The following is a 21,409-nucleotide window of genomic DNA, read 5'->3' as shown; positions in this document are numbered from 1 at the left end:
TGCTCTTGGGGGAAGGGATGCCGAGCAGCCGTGCGTCTGACGTCACGACGCAGGAGAGAGAGGGGGCTATGAGAGGAAGGTGCAATAAACACACAGGGCGTCTGCGCCTATCTAAGTAGGACAATAAAGTGAAAACGGCATCAATGCTCTAACAATGGATTTGTCAGACATGCTTCATCTTAAAGTTTTCCTTTTCGTGTACTTGCTAAACTACACCCAAGGTGAGTGAGGCGTCTTCAGAGGGAAACCTTACAAGTTGTGTTGAATCCATGAAGCTGAGGGAGGCAGAAAGGCAGATAGCCCGTTAGCTAACAGAAGGGATCAGCAGGGCCTGCTTGTTATGAAGCGGACTGCACCCTTTTTGCCGTATTACTTCAAGCTAACAAATGATAAATGGCGTAAAAGCTGACTTGGGTTCGCGCTGTGGATTGAAATGAGCCGGTGTTGATGGGTTATTTCTGCGTGTTGTCACCGTTTTTATTGTCAGGTTCGGGTCGGTTTTGTTGTTATCGTGCGAATAGCGCCGACAGCCATTGTTATGAGAAGATGGAGATGCCGACTGGGTTAACGGACCGTTAGCTTTGTGCTAGCTAACACTTTAGCCGCTAACGCTACGGTTTCTGTCAAAAATAACATACCTAACCACTGTCATTGTGTCACATACACCGTGGCAGGGTTTAAAATTTATTTGACGGACAAGTTTAAAGGTTTGCTGGCGTATTTTTGGTCTCTGTGTTGTCTCTGGTCAATACTGTGTCTACTATACTATTGTCGCTATGCTTAAATATCACCCACTGTGTTAACTGCATAACTCAGGAGTCAGTATTTTGAATATAATTTGTCAGTCTGTTTTTTGGGTAGTGAAATTGCCCCTTTGTAAAATGCTGTGTTGCCTTTTTATGTACCTAACATTACATTATAGCATCATGTACCTGCTACATGCCATCATTGTGCTTTTACATTGTGTACCATTTAAATAAAATTAGCTTCATATGACTTAAATATACCTCTATAAGTCTCAGTTAGTTGTATGCTCCACATTTATTTTGGCACTGAGGCTTTATCCCTTGTCAAACTGTCAAAACTACCAGTCCCAACTTTACTTTACACACATCAAGCCACCCTGTGTGCCAAATAATCCTCAAAAAAATAATGTAGTGTGCTTTACCGTGCATTTAAATGACTCGTATGTTGTTTTGTATGGGCTTTTAAATATATAGGACGTTTGGTGTGACAATAGAAAAGTTAACTCAGTGCTTATTGTCTTATTTGTTTTAGGCCGTGAGAAATTAAGATATTTTTGGATAGTCATAGCCTTCACTTCTCATAGTCACCTCAATGAAAAATTTAATGTTAGCACTTGAATATTTCATACTTCACATGAACAGAGAACTAACCGAAGCCTGGTGTACTCACCCATGTTTTTTACATAGTTACTCTGAATCCTATAATTTATGGCTCACTAGTCTGGCATAATTACCTGTAAGACAGCACTAATTATACCCCATTTACTGAAAATACTTTGTTGGTTTATATGTTAAAGGGCAAACATCTGACATTACAGACTCGCTAGTGTGCTCAGTTTACTCTCTATACATAGAAAACATGTTAACTTCCAGAAGGACCCAAATAGCCTAAACAAAATTACTGTGTGTTTTCTCGAAATGGAGTTTGTCAGACTGCTTTTGAGCGTGAAGCAGTTGGAGAAATGGGTGGGAATCTTTTTCCTTCAAGCCCACCACCCACTCTTCTGGTGGCGAAATAATTATGCTGTGACGCTGGGGGCTGTTGTTAAGCACAGCTCCAAAACTGGCATCCATTTGATTTAAGTATATTTAGCTGAATTTTAACAACACAGACCATACTGGTTTGCTGTCCATCATTCTAATCCTGCCTGTCAAGCATCCACCTGAGCATCCATTTTTGGCCACCTAAATTATCTTAATGTGTACCATGCCTCAGTTACTTACTCTGAAACACAGCTGCTATACTCTAATGTCACTTTACACCTCAAATTAGATTATCTAATGCTTGAAATATGTCGCCTAACATACAAAAGTAGTGTTTCAGTTTCTCTGCCATCTGCTAAACAGTCAGTGTGACAGACTCACTGTGATACCAAGGCTGTTACAAACTTATGGACTTGGATATTTGTATTTTTCGTCAACATTTGGTAGTTTACAACTTGTCTTTTATGTTTATACCTTTTTCTAATCTTCTTTTAATTTCATTTCTGTGTAGTGAGCATTCAGGCACACCTATATACACCCATAAATGAATGACCTAAAGATTGTATCCATTCACCTAGGATGGCTCTCTTGTCCTTTATTTTGATTGTATGAGGATATGCATTTCATCAAGTTTCACAAGACTTGTATATTCCCTGTCCTTGCTGATAACATGAGTCCCTCTGTTCTTTTCACACAGGACACTATAGAAATCCCCTGAACAAGTACATCCGTCACTATGAAGGCCTGTCCTACGACACAGAGCTCGTGCACAGCAAACATCAAAGGGCCAAGAGGGCGCTTTCTCATGAAGACAAGTTCCTTCATTTAGATTTTCACGCCCATGGAAGGTTTGTCATCTTTTTTTCTTTATCAGATATTAACCTGAAGGGAAATTCTGTCTGGCTCTCTGTCTATTTTTATGCCTCCTCATCTGTATCTTTATTTACCTGTCTGCCTGCTTATTTGCAAAACTCATATGCCTACATTGTTTATGATTAAAGGTGGAGGTCAGCTGTAGCAGAGATGTGCAGTGTGATTGACAGTTGTTTGCATTTAATGCTTAGTGTTTTATGAAATTGTACACCTGGTCAGGGGCACACAGTGGCTGTTTGGTGAGGATGGATTTTTAACTTTCAGCCTTGGTTCTCTTTGTGTAGTTTCTGAGGTCTCCATTAGAGGTCAAATGATTAATCGATGGTCAGGAAATCACCAAGCAACTATTTTGATAATCAAGTACTTATTCAGGACATTTTTAAAGCAAAAATCCCAAACATGTTGGTGAAGATTCTCTGTCTGCCAGGTCATGGTTATACTCAGTGCTATATTGTAGGCAGCTGGACTTGGTTGAGTTTTTTGAAGATATTTCACCTCTCATCCAAGAGGCTTCTTCAGTTCTAACTGAAACTCTGCAAGGGTTCTCACCCACACAGGGTTTAAAGCCTGTGACTCCCCACCAGTCAGTCAGTACTGAAGAATCCTCTTGGATGAGAGGTGAAACATCTTCAAGAAACTCAAGCAAGTCCAGTTGCCTACAATATAGCACTTAGAAAAGATTCCACACAGCTCCTCAGTTGAGATTGTTGGTTGGACAAAACAAGCTATTTGAAGACAGGATTCCTTTTCTTTTTTTCTGACATTTTATAGCCCAAGCATTTAATCAATAATGGAAATGTTAGTTGCAGCTGTAATGTGCATTTGTTCTAAATAATTCTGTTAGTTAGCCCTGTGATGGATCAGGTTTTTCTGTGCACTTAATACCTGGGTGGGAACCCCTCAAGGTATAGAAGATAAATGGTTGGATGGATGGACACATGTAGCCCTTGTCATGGTTCTTCATCCAGCATTCTGAAGAGGTGGTGTTGTTTGATAGAAAGTGTCCACACTCTCCATGACAAAGTCAAGACCATCTGGCTGGGAGCTTGGCAGAGGCTGTTTATCGTCCTGCCTGTAGCAGGGCCTGCTGTTCCCAAACTCTGGTGCTGCTTAATAGGGAAGAGAACGATAAGAGCTGTGCAAACAAACACACAGAAGGGAGATGTCTGTTCCTTTGAAAAGCAGGAATGTGTCAGCTTCTTTTCCTTTGACTTCATGACAAAGCTAGAGACACAACTCAAATTCTTACATTTAATTTGCAGCACCTCATCCACCCTCTGCATGCTGGTTATGTGTATAAACATCTTCAAATGTGCCTTACATTTCCCCCCTGAGATTAAGTCGTAACAGAAAAAACGTGGTTCAATAGGATCTGTACAGTACACATGCAGGACCAGATTTATGTGCAATCATGTCGAGTTTGAACATAATTTTCTGATCTAAATTTTACAAAGACCTCTGTTATCTTGCTCTTCATTAAACTGCTGTGTAACTTACACACAATAGGAGCACACAATAAGAGCACTGTGTAGGTGTTACATGAAACCCAAGGTTTACTGTAACATCTTTGTTTCCCTGCCATATGTTTGAGCAACAAAAAACAGCATTGTTTTAAGATGCCCTAATTTTCTGTTCCCTCTCTTACGAGATAAAGACTGCATCTCCCCTTCTGAAACTGAAAACAGTTAAATGTTTTCTCTCTATTGCCCTTCCTTTCACCTTTTCATTTGCATTTTCCCTTTTCTCGAGTGAATATTGCGCACCTCCCAAAGTGAGGTAAAATCCAGATCCATTCCCAAATCCATAGTCTCGCCCTCTGTGACAGGCATACTATCGACAGACGGTTTCAGAAACAAACTTTGTGCAATATAGATACAGATGTGATACAGATATAATTTGTTTTTCTGTTGACTCTAGTTTAATTTTCTTTGATTTCAGGCATTTTAATTTACGAATGAAGAGGGATACCACCTTGTTTTCCCAAGATTTTAAGGTAGACCTTTCAGGAGAAGAGATTCCATTTGATACCTCTCATATCTACACTGGAGAAATCTATGGTAACGTTGTCCATCTCATTTTATTACACTTGTTTGAATGTATTGCTGCAGTGTTGCTTGATCTTGCTTGAATCCTCACGTTTGCCCCTGTAATTTTGATTCTCAGGTGAGAAAGGGACACTGACCCATGGCTCCGTTGTGGATGGTAAGTTTGAGGGCTTCATTCAGAGCTACCACGGCACCTACTACGTGGAGCCCGCTGAGAGATACCTGGGGGCCAAAGACGTGCCCTTCCACTCTGTCATCTATCACGAAGACGACATACGTGAGTCCCCAGCAGCTTCAGCTACACAAATACATCGCCAGAATGTAATCATTTTGAATGTGTAATTGGATGCACGCTTATGTAAATGTGTGATCGAGGAAGTGCAAGGTTAGGGCAGCTGAGCTGATGGAGGCAGACTGGTGTGATCGCCCCCCCAGGGAGCAGAGATACCCGGGGTGCTCATTAACTGAGTAACACGATCTTTCTCTCAGGCTACTGGCTCATTTTAGCAGTCTTTACAATGTTGGTACTGGTAGTGAGCACCAAGCATACTTGACTACACTGGCACCCCCTAATTTCACATCATCTGTGTACATATAGTATGTGGCTGAGGGGCAAATTAAACAGGAATGTGAGATGAATTGCTAATGAGAGCGACGAGAAAGTAACAGCTCACATAGCAAAGCTAGGCTCAAGTGGCGTGTAAGTACATCCATTAGCTGATCATGAATAGGGCCAGAAATAGAGGGACTCAGGGGGTTAAGTAGCTAACATTGTCTCCCATAATCCTAACTGTGTTGTGTCTGCCTCTCTCACTCAGACTACCCGCACAAGTACGGCCCAGAGGGAGGCTGCGCTGATAGCTCAGTGTTTGAAAGGATGAAGAAGTACCAAGCCTCGGCCATGGAGGAGCCACCCAAGGTGAACTTCACCACACACCACAGCAAACCTCCACTGTGTCTGGTACTGAGGTAGTTTGGTTTTGGAGGGAGATTTTCATTTTTCTCTCCTCGTTTGGGTCAGAGATACCCGTGGATGTCTTTTTAAGTCTGTGTGAGCCCTTTGAGGTTATATTGACTGGTGAGAATAGGCTATCTCAGCCCAGTTAATGGATGTCTAAATAAATAACTAGTAGGTCATCACAATAGCAGGAAAAAAGTTGCTCTTTGGTAAAAGTTTTGAACTTATTTTGGACTAAATTTGGGGTGTATGCAGTAATATGTGGTTTCTTGTTAGAATTAAAAAACTAAAATGCCACGCTAAAGGTGTCATTTTAATGAGAAATTGTCAATAACAGATTTGTAAAAGTGTCGTTCCTCCACACACAACACACAGTATTAAACAAGCGTGGATACTGTACTTGACCGTATTGTTAACTAGTCACACGAGTTAACGTTAGTTAACTGTGACTGTGCTGGTTTTTCTGTATTGTGTGCTGTCTGTGGATTTATGGTTTACACCTGTTAGCCTTTTTTTTTCCCCTCAACAAACATTTTCATACGTAGAGGGAATTAACTACAAATATAATAGCAGTAATGTTATATTTGGATACTTCTAAAATACACTTTCATCTATCCAGCTGTGGGTGTGTTCACATAAAGAGGAAATGGATCTGAGGTTTGACGCATTGTAATGACTTGGTAGATTGTGAAATTACGTAAATGTATAGCACGTGGTTTAATTCGACCAGCCAGCCTCCAAGATAAAGTTTCACAATGTATTTCTTTTGATTCGAAAAGGAGCTCTCACTGATCTTTTTGGCTGCCGTGAATTGAGCAGAGCTAGGTTAATCTCACTGTCCAGTGATCTCTAAAAAAGAAAACCGTAGGCCATTTAACTACACTTACTGCTGGTGTGAATTTATTTCCAGAAACCTTAAAGACTCTTCTAAACACGTGCACGAAAAATATTCAGTCCACTGCACTACACCAAAGATTTTAACTCCTATGTCAAATTAGGCCTCTCTATAATCCAAACAAAGGTGGCAGCAGGAAATGACCATATATTCTTGTTTAGTGTATACCACACGGAGCAAATAAGTTATGTAAATTTATATAGATTTTTAAAATTTGATTGGAAATTTAGTGTGCAGTTGCTCATATTATTTCTTCTTTATTCCCCCACCATACTTGTATGTGACATATGAAGTACATGCTCCACAGCAGCAGAGTTGCAGCTCATGAACATACTCAATCTGAAACACCACAGCCTAAAAATACCAGACATTACTTATTTAGCCACTGTTTGGTTGAAAATGCTATATATATGTTTTATTTAACTGTCTACGTCCTACTCTCCATCTCGCCACACCAGGAGCTCCACACTGAGGAGAGCTCTAATGATCCCGTGCTGCTGAGGAGGAAGAGGATGGCACAGGTTGAGAAAAACACCTGCCAGCTTTTTATTCAGACTGACCACCTCTTCTTCAAGTATTACAAGACCAGAGAGGCTGTCATTGCTCAGGTAACACACGGTCCCTGTCACTCACTCGACACATGATGCTGTGAAGTTGTTAGAATTAGATTTACGGAGTCAGATGAAGGTTTTTTTGTGTGATGTTGGTGGAGGGGCACATCTTTAACCTTCAGTAACATCGTATATATGAGTGTAAAGGAATAATAATAATTAGCTCTGGAAAAATAATGTTCACACAGTCTACTTTTCTGAGTGGAAACACGCTGCAACACAGGCAGGCTGACATGGACAAAACACAGTACAGCAAAGTGTACTCTTGCTGAAGTGTTTTTTCTTGTCATGTTCTACTCTTTCAGATCTCCAGTCATGTTAAGGCCATCGATGCCATCTATCAGGGCACAGACTTCATGGGCATTCGCAACATCAGCTTCATGGTGAAAAGAATCAGGGTAAGTCTTGTACTGATTTTAAGTCTTGTGTTGAGTTTAGATTTGGTCACTTCTTCTTCCCTCTGAACTCATCATCATCATCTTGTTCTTGTTGTAGATAAACACCACCAGTGACGAGAGGGACAGGTCCAACCCGTTCCGCTTTGCCAACATCGGCGTGGAGAAGTTCCTGGAGCTGAACTCAGAGCAGAACCACGACGACTACTGCTTGGCTTATGTGTTCACCGACAGAGACTTTGATGATGGCGTGTTGGGTTTGGCCTGGGTGGGAGCCCCTTCAGGTACTGAGAGACATCAGGAACTGCAAATAATCTGTCCTATTTTTAATGCATTATATAACATGTATCTTAAAGGTCTAGTGTGTAGGATTTAGTGGCATCGGCAAGCGTGTATAAAGAGAACTATGTAGCGTCAGAGGTCGGGCCCTGTTCATTCCTATGAAAGTTCCAGTGAAAGGAATCTGGTGGCGGCTTAGCGAATAACCTCTGGTTTATCCTTCTACTATATTAAATTGAGATAAACTGACTTAATTGTGCGGCTCTTGTAGACTTTCAAAATGATGTTGAACTGAATGGATCAAATTCTCATACTGGAGTCATTTTGCAGTGGGCGTGACACTTGGAAAAAAATCGACTGATTTACAGACTCTCTCGAGTGTAAATCTATGGGGAAAAAGTCTTTTTGGGCCCCAGGGCATCACGTGGCGGACTCTGAGGTTATAATTCCACATTCGGTCACTATGTAAAATTGGCCTCAGGAGCCAGTGTTTGGTTTGTCCATTCTGGGCTACCGTAGAAACAACATGTCAGACTCCAGGAAAGAGAACCCACCCTGTATGTAGATGTAAATGGCTCATTCTAAGGTAACAAAATCACAATTATTATTTGTTTTAGGTGATTATACACTTATAAAAACATAGTTATTATTATCATATTCAATTTCTGTCAATATAACTCCCTAAATCTTTCACACTGGACCTTTCATGTATAAGATACTTTGCACTGTGTTGTAGGCACATCATCAAAATGGGCACCCAATTTTGACTGAATATGAGATCGTTCTGGGAAGGCATCCATGATTTACACTGTAACTTAATTGCGACTTATCTGAAATGCACATTGCAGCTAAAACAAGGAAAAGTGTTGATGGTATTTGGGACTGCAAATGCAGATAGATTCAGACTGTAATGAGAGCCAACTGCAGCTTCAAATATCAACTCCAACAATATGCAGATGTGATGATTCCCCAAGGCTTTCATTATGGCCCTAAACGTATATTGGTTGCACTCTCAAACTGCTGAAATGGTAACTAAGATGTTTCCTGTGCTGCGTTCTTTATCTGAAGTTGTAACAGAAGATATTGCACTGTCGAAATCTGTAATTTGCCGTGGGAGGTTATGTGTCCCTTGCTGGCGATGACAAAGCATTTGGATTTACCGTGTCGTGTAAACATATTGATAAATCACGCTCACTGTGTTTTAAAATAAGGCATTATGTCATCATGACATTAATCAGATACTCCCTCTTTAATGAGCGAAATCCTTCATGTTTTATAGCTGCGGTTTGGAAGAAGGTTTGTTCCAACTTGTGCTTCTCTTTTCCAGGGAGCTCCGGAGGCATCTGTGAAAAAAGCAAGCTGTACTCAGACGGAAAAAAGAAGTCTCTCAACACTGGTATAATCACTGTACAGAACTATGCCTCCCACGTACCTCCAAAAGTCTCCCATATCACTTTTGCACATGAAGTAGGACACAACTTTGGCTCCCCGGTGAGTTACTTAGATGTGCCACATTTATGCACGGTGAGAAGGAATTTATGCGGCTGGTACACTTTGTCCCTTCTTCCTCTTCTAACCTGCAATTTTTTTTTTCTCCCTTCTCATTCTTAGCACGACTCTGGATCTGAGTGCACCCCAGGAGAATCCAAGAGCCAAGACAAGAAGGAGAAGGGCAATTATATCATGTATGCGAGAGCTACATCAGGAGACAAGCTGAACAATAATAAGTTCTCCATCTGTAGCGTACGCAACATCAGCCAGGTGCTGGAGAAGAAGAGGAGCAACTGTTTTGTCGGTATGTTTTACTCTTTTTTTTTAAACCCATTTGATTCTGCTGACTCTGTACTGATGAGTGTAGGAGATTTTAACCCCAGTGTCCTGATTAGTGATTTAATTCAGGTAACTAGAGAGGCACTAACATATTGGCTGATATTAGCCAAGCAGTCTTGGCATTAGTCCGGTTTTATTTTTACCGAGATTTGTGATCTTATTTATTTTAAGTGTCACACCTAATGCAGGATTCCCGCAGATCCTTTAAAAAGTCTTAAAATGTATCATCCATCTTAAAATAAGGCCTGAATTGATATTAAAATGTCTTACATCAATTGTTCAAAAGCCTTAAAAATGCTAAGACATGGATTTTATTCATTTTTTTTACTGAGGCTGCAATGTAAAATCTCCAAAATAATAAGTGGCTCGCATTAGCGTCACACAAATCAGGATAGAGGAACCAACAACACTCATATTTTGTTTCTGGCCAGGATGCCCAGAGCTGAGGATCCACTCTCTGCTAGTTAGCTGTCACTTTACCCTAGGACATGGGAAGGTGCAAATTCACAGGCTACTTTACCAAAATTTCACGGCATGACTGAAACCGTTACAAGGCAATGCATAAGAAGCTCAGTGTAATTTTTGCAAAAAGTCTTTCAAACTAATGATGGGAATCAAGGCAGTGGAGTGAGAGAGTGAGAAGAGTGAGAAATACGAATTCACTAAGAAAATCCACCAACAAACACCAGGCATTTCCCAGGTCTGGTCTATCCTCGTCTTCGCCACACCTGGATGGATAAAGTTATGTTTTATGTTACAATAAACATTTGTCCCCTATTCTTCCAAGCCCCAAATTGTTGAGTTCATGTTTTTACCCCTCGGTTTTGGGTATAAAATGACATTTATTTGGTCTTAAATTTCATCCCAAGTGGCATTAAAAAAAGTCTTAAAGTCTTAAATCTATGTTGCCTCAAGCTGTAGGAACCCTGTAGTAATAGGACTGTCATATTGGTAGCATAAAAACATTTTTAATGTTTGCTGTTCATGCATTAGCTCCAGCTGAAAGGATCGAGAAAATATTAAATATATTTGAAGGCTTCCAAAACCAGTCTTGGTACACCCGCACTGCATTATGTTTTTGCCTTTCCTCAAACAAGCTGACAAAGAGTGTTTGTTTGAGTTGAATGTTGCACCGGGCTCTCTCGGGGTCTGTTTCTATTTGAAGACTTTGATTTTGTTTCCCTGTTTATTGCAGCATCTCACTCTCTTTAGAACAATATTTGTTTGGTTTGGTTTTGTAATGAGACACTTCTCATAGTAGATGTCTGATTTCTCATACACTTTCAGCCCTCAGTACAAGAAGTCAGAATATGAAAAATGTCCCAGTTTTCAGGGACCAGACTTGATGTTTATTTTTCTTTCCACAAACAGAGTCTGGTCAGCCCATCTGTGGTAACGGCCTGGTGGAGCCAGGAGAGGAGTGTGACTGCGGCTACAGTGATCAGTGCAGGGACCAGTGCTGCTATGACGCCAACCAGGCGGACAACAAGAAGTGCAAATTAAAGCCCAATAAAGTCTGCAGGTAGATGTTGATGTTATTTCTGGTTGTCTGACCGTTTTAATTTTTCATAAGAAAGATTTTGCAGCTTATTTTTGATCATTTGACTAAAAAAAAACTCTCTTTCCCACCAGTCCCAGCCAGGGCCCTTGTTGTACTGCTGAGTGCTCCTACAAGGGTCGTAATGAGAAGTGCAGAGAGGAGTCAGAGTGCGCTCACCAGGGCATGTGTAACGGAGTCAGTGCCCAGTGCCCCACATCTGAGCCCAAGGCCAACTTCACCGCCTGCCATGGAGAGACTCAAGTCTGCCTCAACGGGGTAAGTGGCTGAAGACTTGAAAGACACCTGGAAGAACCGGTTGTTATAGCAACTTTATCTTCATACCAGTCAGTGTCTGATCTCGCCTGTCCTCATGCTCCTCCCCCGCAGGGCTGCTCCGGCTCCATCTGTGAGAAGTATGGGCTCGAGGCGTGCACCTGTGCCAGCCAAGATGGCAAGGATGAGACTGAGCTTTGCCACGTGTGCTGCATGGAGAAGAGTGAGTCATTTACCTTTTTTGAGTGCACCTTGATACCTATTTTTTTATTTGTGTGTTTATTTTATGTGTTTGAGATTGTGTGTCTTTCCATTTGGATCGTGTTGACTGTCTGTGATTCATCTCCGCAGTGAATCCCAACACGTGCAGCAGCACAGGATCAGAGCGTTTGGCTCGCTTCTTCAATAAGAAAGTGACCACGCTGCCAGCCGGCTCGCCATGCAATGACTTCAAGGGCTACTGCGACGTGTTCATGAAGTGCCGTCTGGTGGATGCAGATGGACCGCTCGCCAGGCTGAAGAAGGCCATCTTCAATCCAGAGCTCTATGAAAACATTGCAGAGTGGATTGTGGTACGTATCAGCTTCTTGATTCTGATTAGATGATTTGTGATTATTATGAGGTGTTTCTGTATTTACTGTGTTTGATTTTGATTTGTGCTTCATTCTTCTTCTTCAGGCGCATTGGTGGGCGGTGCTATTGATGGGTATTGCTCTCATCATGCTCATGGCTGGCTTCATTAAGATTTGCAGTGTGCATACACCAAGCAGTAACCCCAAACTACCCCCTCCAAAACCACTTCCGGGTGAGTTCAGGAATTTACAAAGTTAATTACACCAAAGAAAATGTAACTTGTATACGTTTATACCACCTGCCACTCCACTGCACTGAAACCTGTTGTTCATTTTTACTTGCAGGGTTGTTGTTATTGAGAGTGTTTATGATACTGTGTATATGCCCTGATGAGATTTTCACTGTACAGTAACCGTCTCAGAAAATATTGTGGTTTTACGGTATCACGGTATCACCTGTTTTATTTAGAGATGCTGTGTGCTAGGCTCATCTATGTTGACAAGAAAATCTGATTTTGATGATTTAAGAGTGTGGTTGGCGGACTGTCGCAGTTTTCACAGACGCATTACATTGTATACAGTAGGGCTGGGCGGTATTACCGCAGTAAACATGAGCCGCGGTACTGCTTTTGTGATTACCGTCGTACCCAGAACGGGGCCCGGCAGCCGGCCGGCCTGCCTGCCTGCCTCACACACCTCCCTCGCTACGTGATGGAGGTGGCCTGGGCAACCACACCAAACCCAGGCCCGCGGGTGAAGGGGGCCCGGGAGCCGCTGGCCCTCCCTCTTCCCTCTAACGTTTATACATACTGTATAACGTTTTATACACAATCCCTCTAACGTTTATACATACTGTATAACGTTTTATACACAATAATAGATGGATTAGCAACTGTTTACTTCTGACGATAAATAGTTTCCATCCTAGACTTGTATGGCTTTTTAAATTGTTTTATTTAAGGTGTAAAAAAAAAAGAGAGAAGACGATACCGCGATATCATACCGTCACCACATCCCCCCCAAATAATACCGTGATATTGATTTTAGGCCATACCGCCCAGCCCTAGTATATAGTCACATCTTAATTAATATTAGCAAAATACCAGCTAACCTCTAGCTACATGGAGAGGAGCTAGCCTAATGTCAGTTTAACAGCATCATTTTTCAGTAAAAAGTTACAGAGATTTGGAAAAGGACAGATAGGTTGGTTTCTAGCATTTTTGAAAGATAAGACAATTTATCATTAGTCAGAGAGTGTCAACTCTGAGTCCCTTTGTTTATATTATCTCTCTAAGGCTATGGTCAGTCCTGAAGTAACAATATGCTGACTTTTTACAGTAAAGATAGACTAACGTTAGGTCAGCATCATGGGTCTATATTCAGATTTCGAGTACTTTTCTGAATCCCAGAGGGGGGAAAGGGGAAACTTACCGGCAGTACAGGAGCAATATTGACTCACAGTCTTGTCATCCTCTGTATCTAAGTTTCTCTTTTTCATTGAGGACCAGGGGTCTCATTTATAAACATTGCATATGCACAAAACGAGGCCTGAAATCAGTGTACGCCACTTCCCACGCAAAAGTTGTGATCTATAAACACCGATTTGATGGGAGAAACTTTGACCCATGCTTATAAACAACCAGAACTTGTCGAATTATTTTTTGGTGCACAACATTTTTGGCTTTTGTCCATACGTAGATTTTTAGTATGGATCCTAGGCATTGTTTTATATATAGTATGAGACCCCAGAAGCCTCACTTCATTTAGTTTTTTCTTGATTATTATAGTTAACAACATGGATCCTTCCATCTCATACTGTAGTCCTTGCAGTTGGCCTCTTGAAGCTTTATTGGCTGACTCCCAGAAACTAACCAGTAAACACTGCAGCACCGGGCTAAGTGGAACCAGCATCACCATGTTTCTTTTTGTCAAGCTCGTCTGACTTAGCAACAGTAACTAAAGGAGCAGGACTTGGGATCGCCCTGTTGTAAAATCACAAGCATTGTCTAAAAAGAGAAAAAAACTAAAGATATTTATTTGATGGTGACATGCCTCAATAAATAAACACATTAGGCACAATTATAGGTATGAAAACCAGGGGTCACACCAAATACTGAATTGACAGTAGGGTGGGTTTTTTTGCCTTAATAAGCATATGACAACATTGTTTATAAAAACAATCGTTGCAGCAGAATAAGCTCAAATTACAAGCAGTCTTTAGTAGGGCTGCCACGATTAGTCGACTAATTGACTATTAAAATAATCGGTGACTATTTTAGTAGTCGACTAATCGGTTTGAGTCATTTTTCATAGAAAAGTACTATAAAAGTACCCCAAAATACTCTTATACTCTTACTGCAGCTTCTTACGTTCAGATATTGGCAGCTTTACACACTCTCCCATGATGGTGAACTAAAACCCTTTGGCGTGAGTATGAAACAAGACATTAGATGACGTAATTTTGGGATTTGGGCGAGACAGACCGACATTTTTCAACATTTTAACACATTTTTCGATGAAATGATTAGTCGACTAATCGAAGAAATAATCGACAGATTAGTCGACAATGAAAATAATCGTTAGTGGCAGCCCTAGTCTTTAGAAGGATTACAATGGTCACAGTGTGACACTTAACCAAGAGCTGTAATAGGCTTCAACCTTCTGCATTGAACAAAATATGACCCAAATTATACTATAAAAGAAACTGGAAATGACATGTTTGCACAGGCTGAAAGGCTGCATTGTGATCAAGTTGAAGTGGCTTTTATCGCCTCACTGTGTGCCGTGTTAACTTCATACGCACACAGGAATGCCAACAGTGTCATATGATTGATGTATTTCTATTTTTTTTTTTCTATAGCTCATTTTCTTCTACTGAAATTGCCTATTGCAGCTCAGGTTTTATTGTTTGGTATGAAAGCTGTGAAATGAGCAGACCTTGAATCTTGAGAGTTGGGGAGCTTTGTAACATCTTCTTTACTGCCTGACTGGTTAACATGTGGAAATCTTGGGCTGTCTCAAAGGAGTGATGACAAGTGTGAAGGAAACTTGTTGAAATCTTTGGTTGTCAAACAAAAGCAGTGGTCCTGGGTCGCCCTGTGAGACAAGTCTACTGGACTGTGTAGAGCTTCAGCAACCAGAAAAGGCTGTCAGAATTCTGACAGTGTCAGATATTTAGGACAAAAACCCCACAATAAGTGCGATTACATGGACATGAATAACCCGTTTACAAGGCTTATTCTGGTCCATGTAAATGCAATGAATGACTGTGTTTACATGCACAAAATATTCTGTTTGTAATTCTAAGGCTGGGCGATGTAACGGCTATGTACGATATATCTATATATTTTCAAGCAAGATATTTATCTAGACAACAACGTTTATATCGATACAGGGTCAAGCTGCGTTATATAAGGCATGCCAGCGGGCATCTCTCCTCTCTCACACTCTCCGCACAGCTCCGCCCCACTCATTTACTCATAAGTTCTCCAGCAACACAAAGAGAGACACAGAGCTGCTCCTCTGTTTAATCTGTCTGTTCATTAGTCCACAGTGCAACATCGGTCTACATGTTGCACGAGCTACGCTAAATCAGTCTATGAGATGAATGAAATTACTGCAGTAGCACACATGCAATTCAGTGCTGTGCTTCTAGTTTGTGTGTGAGGTGGATCATAGTGCGTTGTCGTTCTTATTGGTAGCTGTAGTCTATTGTGTAACATGGAGAGAGCGCCTGGATGCAGGCGACAGATGTGTTTAAAAAAAATAGTGACAACACAGACGTTTCATATACACGATGTATATGACGCAGACAAAGTGTCTCCTTCCCTCCCTCGGCCTCTCTGGTGATGCTGTGTACATAAATAAGATTAATAGCCTGAATAAATAAAAACATATAAATCATTTTCCAGCACTTGAGTCATTGAAAGGCCATGGAAAACGACTTTTTAACTCCCCCACAAAGATTTTCCATTGTTCCAAACTACAATGGCTTTAGGCCTACTTGATACTTTTATAGTAATGTTATAGTTTTGTGTCCTGTGCTGCAAACCTTTAAACCTGCATCCCACATGTCTTAATCTGAAAATGCCCCGTTTTGAATAAGGCCTAATCTGGAAAATCCAAACGGAAATTGAGAATATTGTCATAGTCAGAGTAATAGTGGAATATTAGTGTGTGTGTGTGTGTAAATGTAGTCAACGCAACTGCTGCTATGTTCCACGTTTACAGAGCAACCATGTTACAGAATTAAATTTCATGTTGTCCTCTTTTTCTGAGTGAATCCACACTCTGTTCTTTTGAGGCTTTTTTTAAGCGAAGTGGCAGCACCATCAGAGAGCAGTGCAGAGAGATGACGCAAGTTAATGATGTGTGTGTGCTTGAAACTGTTTTATTTTTTCCTAAATGTAGTGCTTCAATTCCCCATTCTTACATCACATCATCTGGCATGCCTCCAAATTGATATCGTACAGACTGACACAGACTGCGACAAAGATTTTATTAGATCCATCTCTCACAGTGTGGCGTGCGGTGAACTTACGAGATTGCTGTCATTGCGATGTAGGCATCAGTAGCGGAGTGTCAGGAGGTGCAATTTTGTTTGGAGTAACCCCACAGTCTGTCTTTTAACAAGCTCAAATAACTGCCTTTCTCCACACAGGCACTTTGAAGAGGCGGCGAGCGCAGCAGCATGCTAACTCCCAGGTGCAGCACCAGTCCCAGCACCCGCACTCCCACCAGCACGGACACGGCGGGCACGGCGGCCAGCGGCAACCCCAGAGGCAGCCTCAGCGGCAGGCGCAGCCCCAGAGGCACCACCGTCAGCCCAGAGAGAACTATCAGATGGGCCAGATGAGACGCTGAGACCCTGCATCCCGCCCCCCTCCCCCCAATGCCTTGGCTCCTCCTTGTGCCTACAGTGGGAAACAAAAGCGTCACTCCATCCAAAGAAAAGCCTGACATGGTTGTTAGTCATCATCATATCCTCCATTTACAGACAAAACAGACACGTGAAAAAGAGAAAACACTATCTAGCAACTCGATTGGCTCTTTGTGGAGTGGACTCGACCATCAGCCATTTCCAATGCAGTGTGATCTAGCATCTTTTTCCACCATTTTTTTTTTCTTTTCAAAGGAGTGCCAAGGAGTTAAGGAATCATGTGTAGCTTTAGTACATTCTGTGATGTGTTTTTTCGTTTAATTGCAACGTCTTCTTGAGTGACACGCCCGTGGCTGCTGGTGAATTGTTCCGTGATATTTTTTTTTTTTTTTTTTTTTTTTTCCTTTCGCCATCCTAGCCAGGAATGAGAGACACTCAGTGGGGATTTGCAGCACTTTTGTGATTTACACATGTCAAACGGCAAAAGACACAGGCTCCGGTCTCTCGTGCAGACAGTCTTCTGCATGTGACTGTACATATTTAGTGTATCATAAGTGAAAACAAACTATTTCTTCTACTGTAAATGTGTAATTCTTCACTTTTTTTCTTTTATTTTTTCGGTTAGTGCTCTCAGGACTCTTTAACACATAATTGAAGGAATGATGGTTGTGAGGAGTTCCTTGGACGCTTCTGTGGAGGATTTGGCGCCATCAGGTTCTCTTCGTAGTCGTCCAATCAGGTGGATCTCTTTCACTTTCGTTAGATTGCTAGATTTGAACAAGGTCACCATATCCCACTTTTCAGGCCTTCTTTGTTCAAGGTCCCTTTTTTTTCATCTTTTTTGTTTTTATTGTCTTGCTAACGTCATGTTTTGCTCATGTTGTGTAACAAGCTCGAAGAGGTAAAGAGTCATGGGAACAGAAAGGGAAGATCACCTAGTTTGGTACACCTTTTATCCTCTTTGCCGATTTGTTTTTTTGATAATGAAGAATGAATAACCACTAACTGAAGCTGAAGCTGATTCTACCTGTTCACATATAAAGACGAGGGAAAGTGAAGGCTGCTGTGGCTTAGTTTAGAAGTGAGAGTGTATCATGTTACAAAGTTAGTTTACATGAGTGTGGAAATAAATTTAAAAACGACTCCGGTGTGGATGTACAAAAAAAAAAAAAAAATTGTAAGATTAAATCATTCTATTATTCTTCAGATAGCGAATCTAAGAACTTTTCAATGTGGGCATGCAGACACATTTATTAAATGTGACTATTAATTGACCAAGGTCTGTAATATTTGTATGTCACGCAACACTATTTTCCTTTGACAGCTATTAATGTGAGTCTTAACACAAGTGGAAGGAGCAGCAGTATTGTCACACTATTCACACGTTTCCTCAGTGTGTTCACCATTTTCACAAGAGACAAACTGCTGTTTTATTTTTTTAAGAAACTTAACCTGCAGTTTCCTCCCGGTCAGATCTCATCACGGACTAAATCCCCTTAAGAGCTCATGAGTGCGGGCAGGTTGACATCAGCGTGCCATAAAACTTTATACAGCTGATCTTTTTGTGCACAGGTTTTATAACAAATACAGGAAGTGTTCAGAGCCAGTTTGAACGGAAGAAACGAAGGAGATGTTTTTCTGTTGGATTGTTTGACCTCAGGTGTTTTTCTTCCTCCCCTCACCAGCACGGCATGAGGGGCATTTTGGGAAATTATAACACTAACCAAAAGGATTTGATAATGTGGTCAGGATGTGTTGTGCAAAGTCTCACCATTTATTTACCGTGCAAGCGTTTCACCCACAGATAAGATTTTGGGAGTGGATGAAAGGTTCGGCACGGACAAACAAAGCTTGGGAATTTGCATGATGTGTTCAGTGAAGGACATTTTGTGCTCTGACTTTGTTTTCTCCTGTCATTATTATTTTCAAACGCATGCAATACTAATCACAACTAATATCGTACAACACTAACGGTCGATATAATCACACATGTGCTCTGGAGGGGACTTTGAAAACAACGTGTCTCACAGCTCATAGTTTATTTCACATGGCAGATGAAGCAGGCGGGTCGGCTGTTGCTATAACTTCTCATGTCTGTACAAAATGGAGCTCTTTTTAAATTTCGTCCTCCAGGCTGGATCGCGCCTGTTACGCCTGGAGACTTTACATGTAAACTTGTACAGTACTTCGAAAAATTTGCATTTCATTTGAAAAATGAAAAATTACATTTTGATACATCCGTTTCATTTTTTGTATTCTAATTCCAGAGTAAGTTGTTCAAAGATGTTCATATGTGACAAACTTTCCTCTCCTCTAAGTTATTTATGTTCTTATATGTGCTAGTTGAACTGGAGTTTGCTTATGCTTATGCTTTTTCTCCACCATCATCAATGGTAAAAACAATTCAGGGTGATGGAGTTAATGTTACATTCTCATTTTTGTCTTCGTTCTCCTGTGGCATGGTTTGGGTAGAAGAGCAGAAGAATAATGCCTGTAAATTTACTTTCTTTTTAATTTCGTAGTCTTGGTAAAGTTTTTAGATAAACGTGCACTGAAAATGTCCAAATTGAGTTGAAATGTTGTAGGTGATGTAGGCCGAAAGAACACAAGATTAAAAAGTAATACTACTGTCTGATTTTAATGTTCACTGTGTTTTATACAGTATCGGAAATTTTTGTTCACTTTGAACATTTTTACTAAAAAAAAAAAATTTCAAATTGTATTGTGCAAAGAGATGTAATTTTTGGAGTACTTGAAATGCATTAATTAAAAGACTCGTTCAAAATAAAATAGACCCCTGTTTACTGTCTGTGATGTGTGCTCGCTTCTTCTCTCCGTCTGCTGCAGTGTTGGTTGTGTGTGTTTACAGTGCAGAGGTTTAATGCAGAGGAATTTTAAAAGGGAGCAAGTTTTACATATGGAGATCAGTTTACTCATCAAGTACCACTCAGCCTGTGTAACACAGTTGTGTAATGTCCTCTGGGGCTCCTGATGATGTCAGCAGAGATGTTTCAGGTTGGGGTTGAGACTTACACATGTATAACACAGAGCTTGTGCTACAAACTGCTCAATCAATCAAACTCTATTTGTCCAGCACGTTTCAGACAGATGAGTAATACTAGAAAGACAGTGAAAGAAAAACATGATTAAAGTAAAACAATAAAAATGCCAATAAAATACAAAAAAAAAAATGCTGTAAGAACATTAAAAATACTATATATATAGATATAGATAATGATAAATTATAATTGATAAAAGGGATCAAATTAATACTAATAATGATAAAGGGGAGAAAAAAATGATTGATGATGATGAACGGGTTAAATAAATAGTAATTCATAAACGGGATAATAATGGGTAAGAAGAATAAAGATTATTATCAATAATAATGATAATAATTGATGTGAGGGATAAAATTAGTAACAATAATTGACAAAAGGGGCAAAAATTAATATTACTAATACTAATCGACGAGAGGGATAATAATTAATACTAATAATAATTGGTAAGAGATGAAAATTTATATTACTAATACTAAAGAAGGATAAAAGAAATAATTGAAGAGAGGGATAGAAATTAATATTACTAATAAAGATGATAATTGATGAGAGGGATATAAAATTAATTAAACAATAATTGATGAAAGGGGTAAAAATTAATATTTCTAATACTAATGGTAATCCATGAGAGAGATAATAATTAATATTAATAATAATAATTGGTAAGAGAGAAAAAATATATATTACTAATACTAGTAATCATCGATGAGAAGGATAAAAAATTAATAATCGAGGGATAAAGATTAATAATAATAATACATAAGAGGGATATAAATTACTATTACTAATACTACTAATAATTGATATAAGGGATAAAAATGAACAATACTAATAAAAATAATAATCAGTAAGAAGGAGGAAAAATAAATACTGTTAATCGTAGTCCATAAGAGGGAGAAAGAATAAATAGAAAGGCCTGAAATTAATAATAATAATAATTATTATTATTATTATTATTATTATTGCTATAACAACAACAAAAGCAGTGCTTGTAAGATGTAAGCATTTAACAGGCTGTAAAGGTCTGGTCAAAGATGCTGTTGAGTGTCATTATTGGAGGTACAAGTTTCAGTGTTTTGGCATCTTTATGTGCACTATTGTCCCGACAGCTTGTTTTGTTTGCATTATGTAGCTATGCAGCTGAAGATCTTTTTGCAAAACAAAAACAACAAAAAGGTGTCAAATGTTATTAATATTAAGGATGGGAGGGGTCAGGTTTACAGTAACCTTGTGTTTTTTAAAAGTTCTTTATCCTTTAAGTTCTGCATTTTAAAGTGTGAGTGTGATTGTTAAGTTAGAAAGGGGATTTTAGGATAAATTGTAGTTAATTGAACTGATATAAAGAAATGACGTCCCTCTAGTGTTGGGCTCTGGACTCTGAATCCTAATTTAGTCATTTAAATTCCTCCATATTGTTTAGTCCTTGTAAAGTTGACCTGCTGGGTGCAGTAGAGGAGCACCCACAGCAGA

At 40.0% G+C, this 21,409-nt stretch overlaps 1 protein-coding gene across 1 annotated transcript; it reads left to right on the top strand.

Moving 5' to 3' along the window:
- Positions 1-47: 47 nt before the first annotated feature.
- Positions 48-19,689, top strand: LOC126407632 (disintegrin and metalloproteinase domain-containing protein 10-like). Its single transcript, XM_050072700.1, has 16 exons — positions 48-221; positions 2,428-2,578; positions 4,542-4,660; positions 4,767-4,925; positions 5,467-5,567; positions 6,960-7,109; positions 7,418-7,510; positions 7,608-7,791; positions 9,114-9,277; positions 9,398-9,581; positions 10,988-11,138; positions 11,249-11,432; positions 11,544-11,652; positions 11,781-12,001; positions 12,108-12,234; positions 16,662-19,689. The coding sequence occupies exons 1-16, from the start codon at positions 155-157 to the stop codon at positions 16,862-16,864; spliced, it is 2,367 nt and encodes a 788-aa protein (XP_049928657.1). The 5' UTR covers positions 48-154; the 3' UTR covers positions 16,865-19,689.
- The last annotated feature ends 1,720 nt before the right edge of the window (positions 19,690-21,409 follow it).

The sequence above is a fragment of the Epinephelus moara genome, chromosome 20 (assembly GCF_006386435.1).
Source record: "Epinephelus moara isolate mb chromosome 20, YSFRI_EMoa_1.0, whole genome shotgun sequence".
NCBI classification, from domain to species: Eukaryota; Metazoa; Chordata; class Actinopteri; order Perciformes; family Serranidae; genus Epinephelus; species Epinephelus moara.
This window is presented reverse-complemented; position numbering and strand designations above follow the sequence as displayed.

Coding starts and splice junctions, on each gene's coding strand:
- LOC126407632 (XM_050072700.1), top strand. CDS start 155: ATGGATTTGTCAGACATGCTTCATCTTAAAGTTTTCCTTTTCGTGTAC. Junction 222..2,427: donor CTTGCTAAACTACACCCAAG/GTGAGTGAGGCG, acceptor CTTTTCACACAG/GACACTATAGAAATCCCCTG. Junction 12,002..12,107: donor ACATTGCAGAGTGGATTGTG/GTACGTATCAGC, acceptor CTTCTTCTTCAG/GCGCATTGGTGGGCGGTGCT.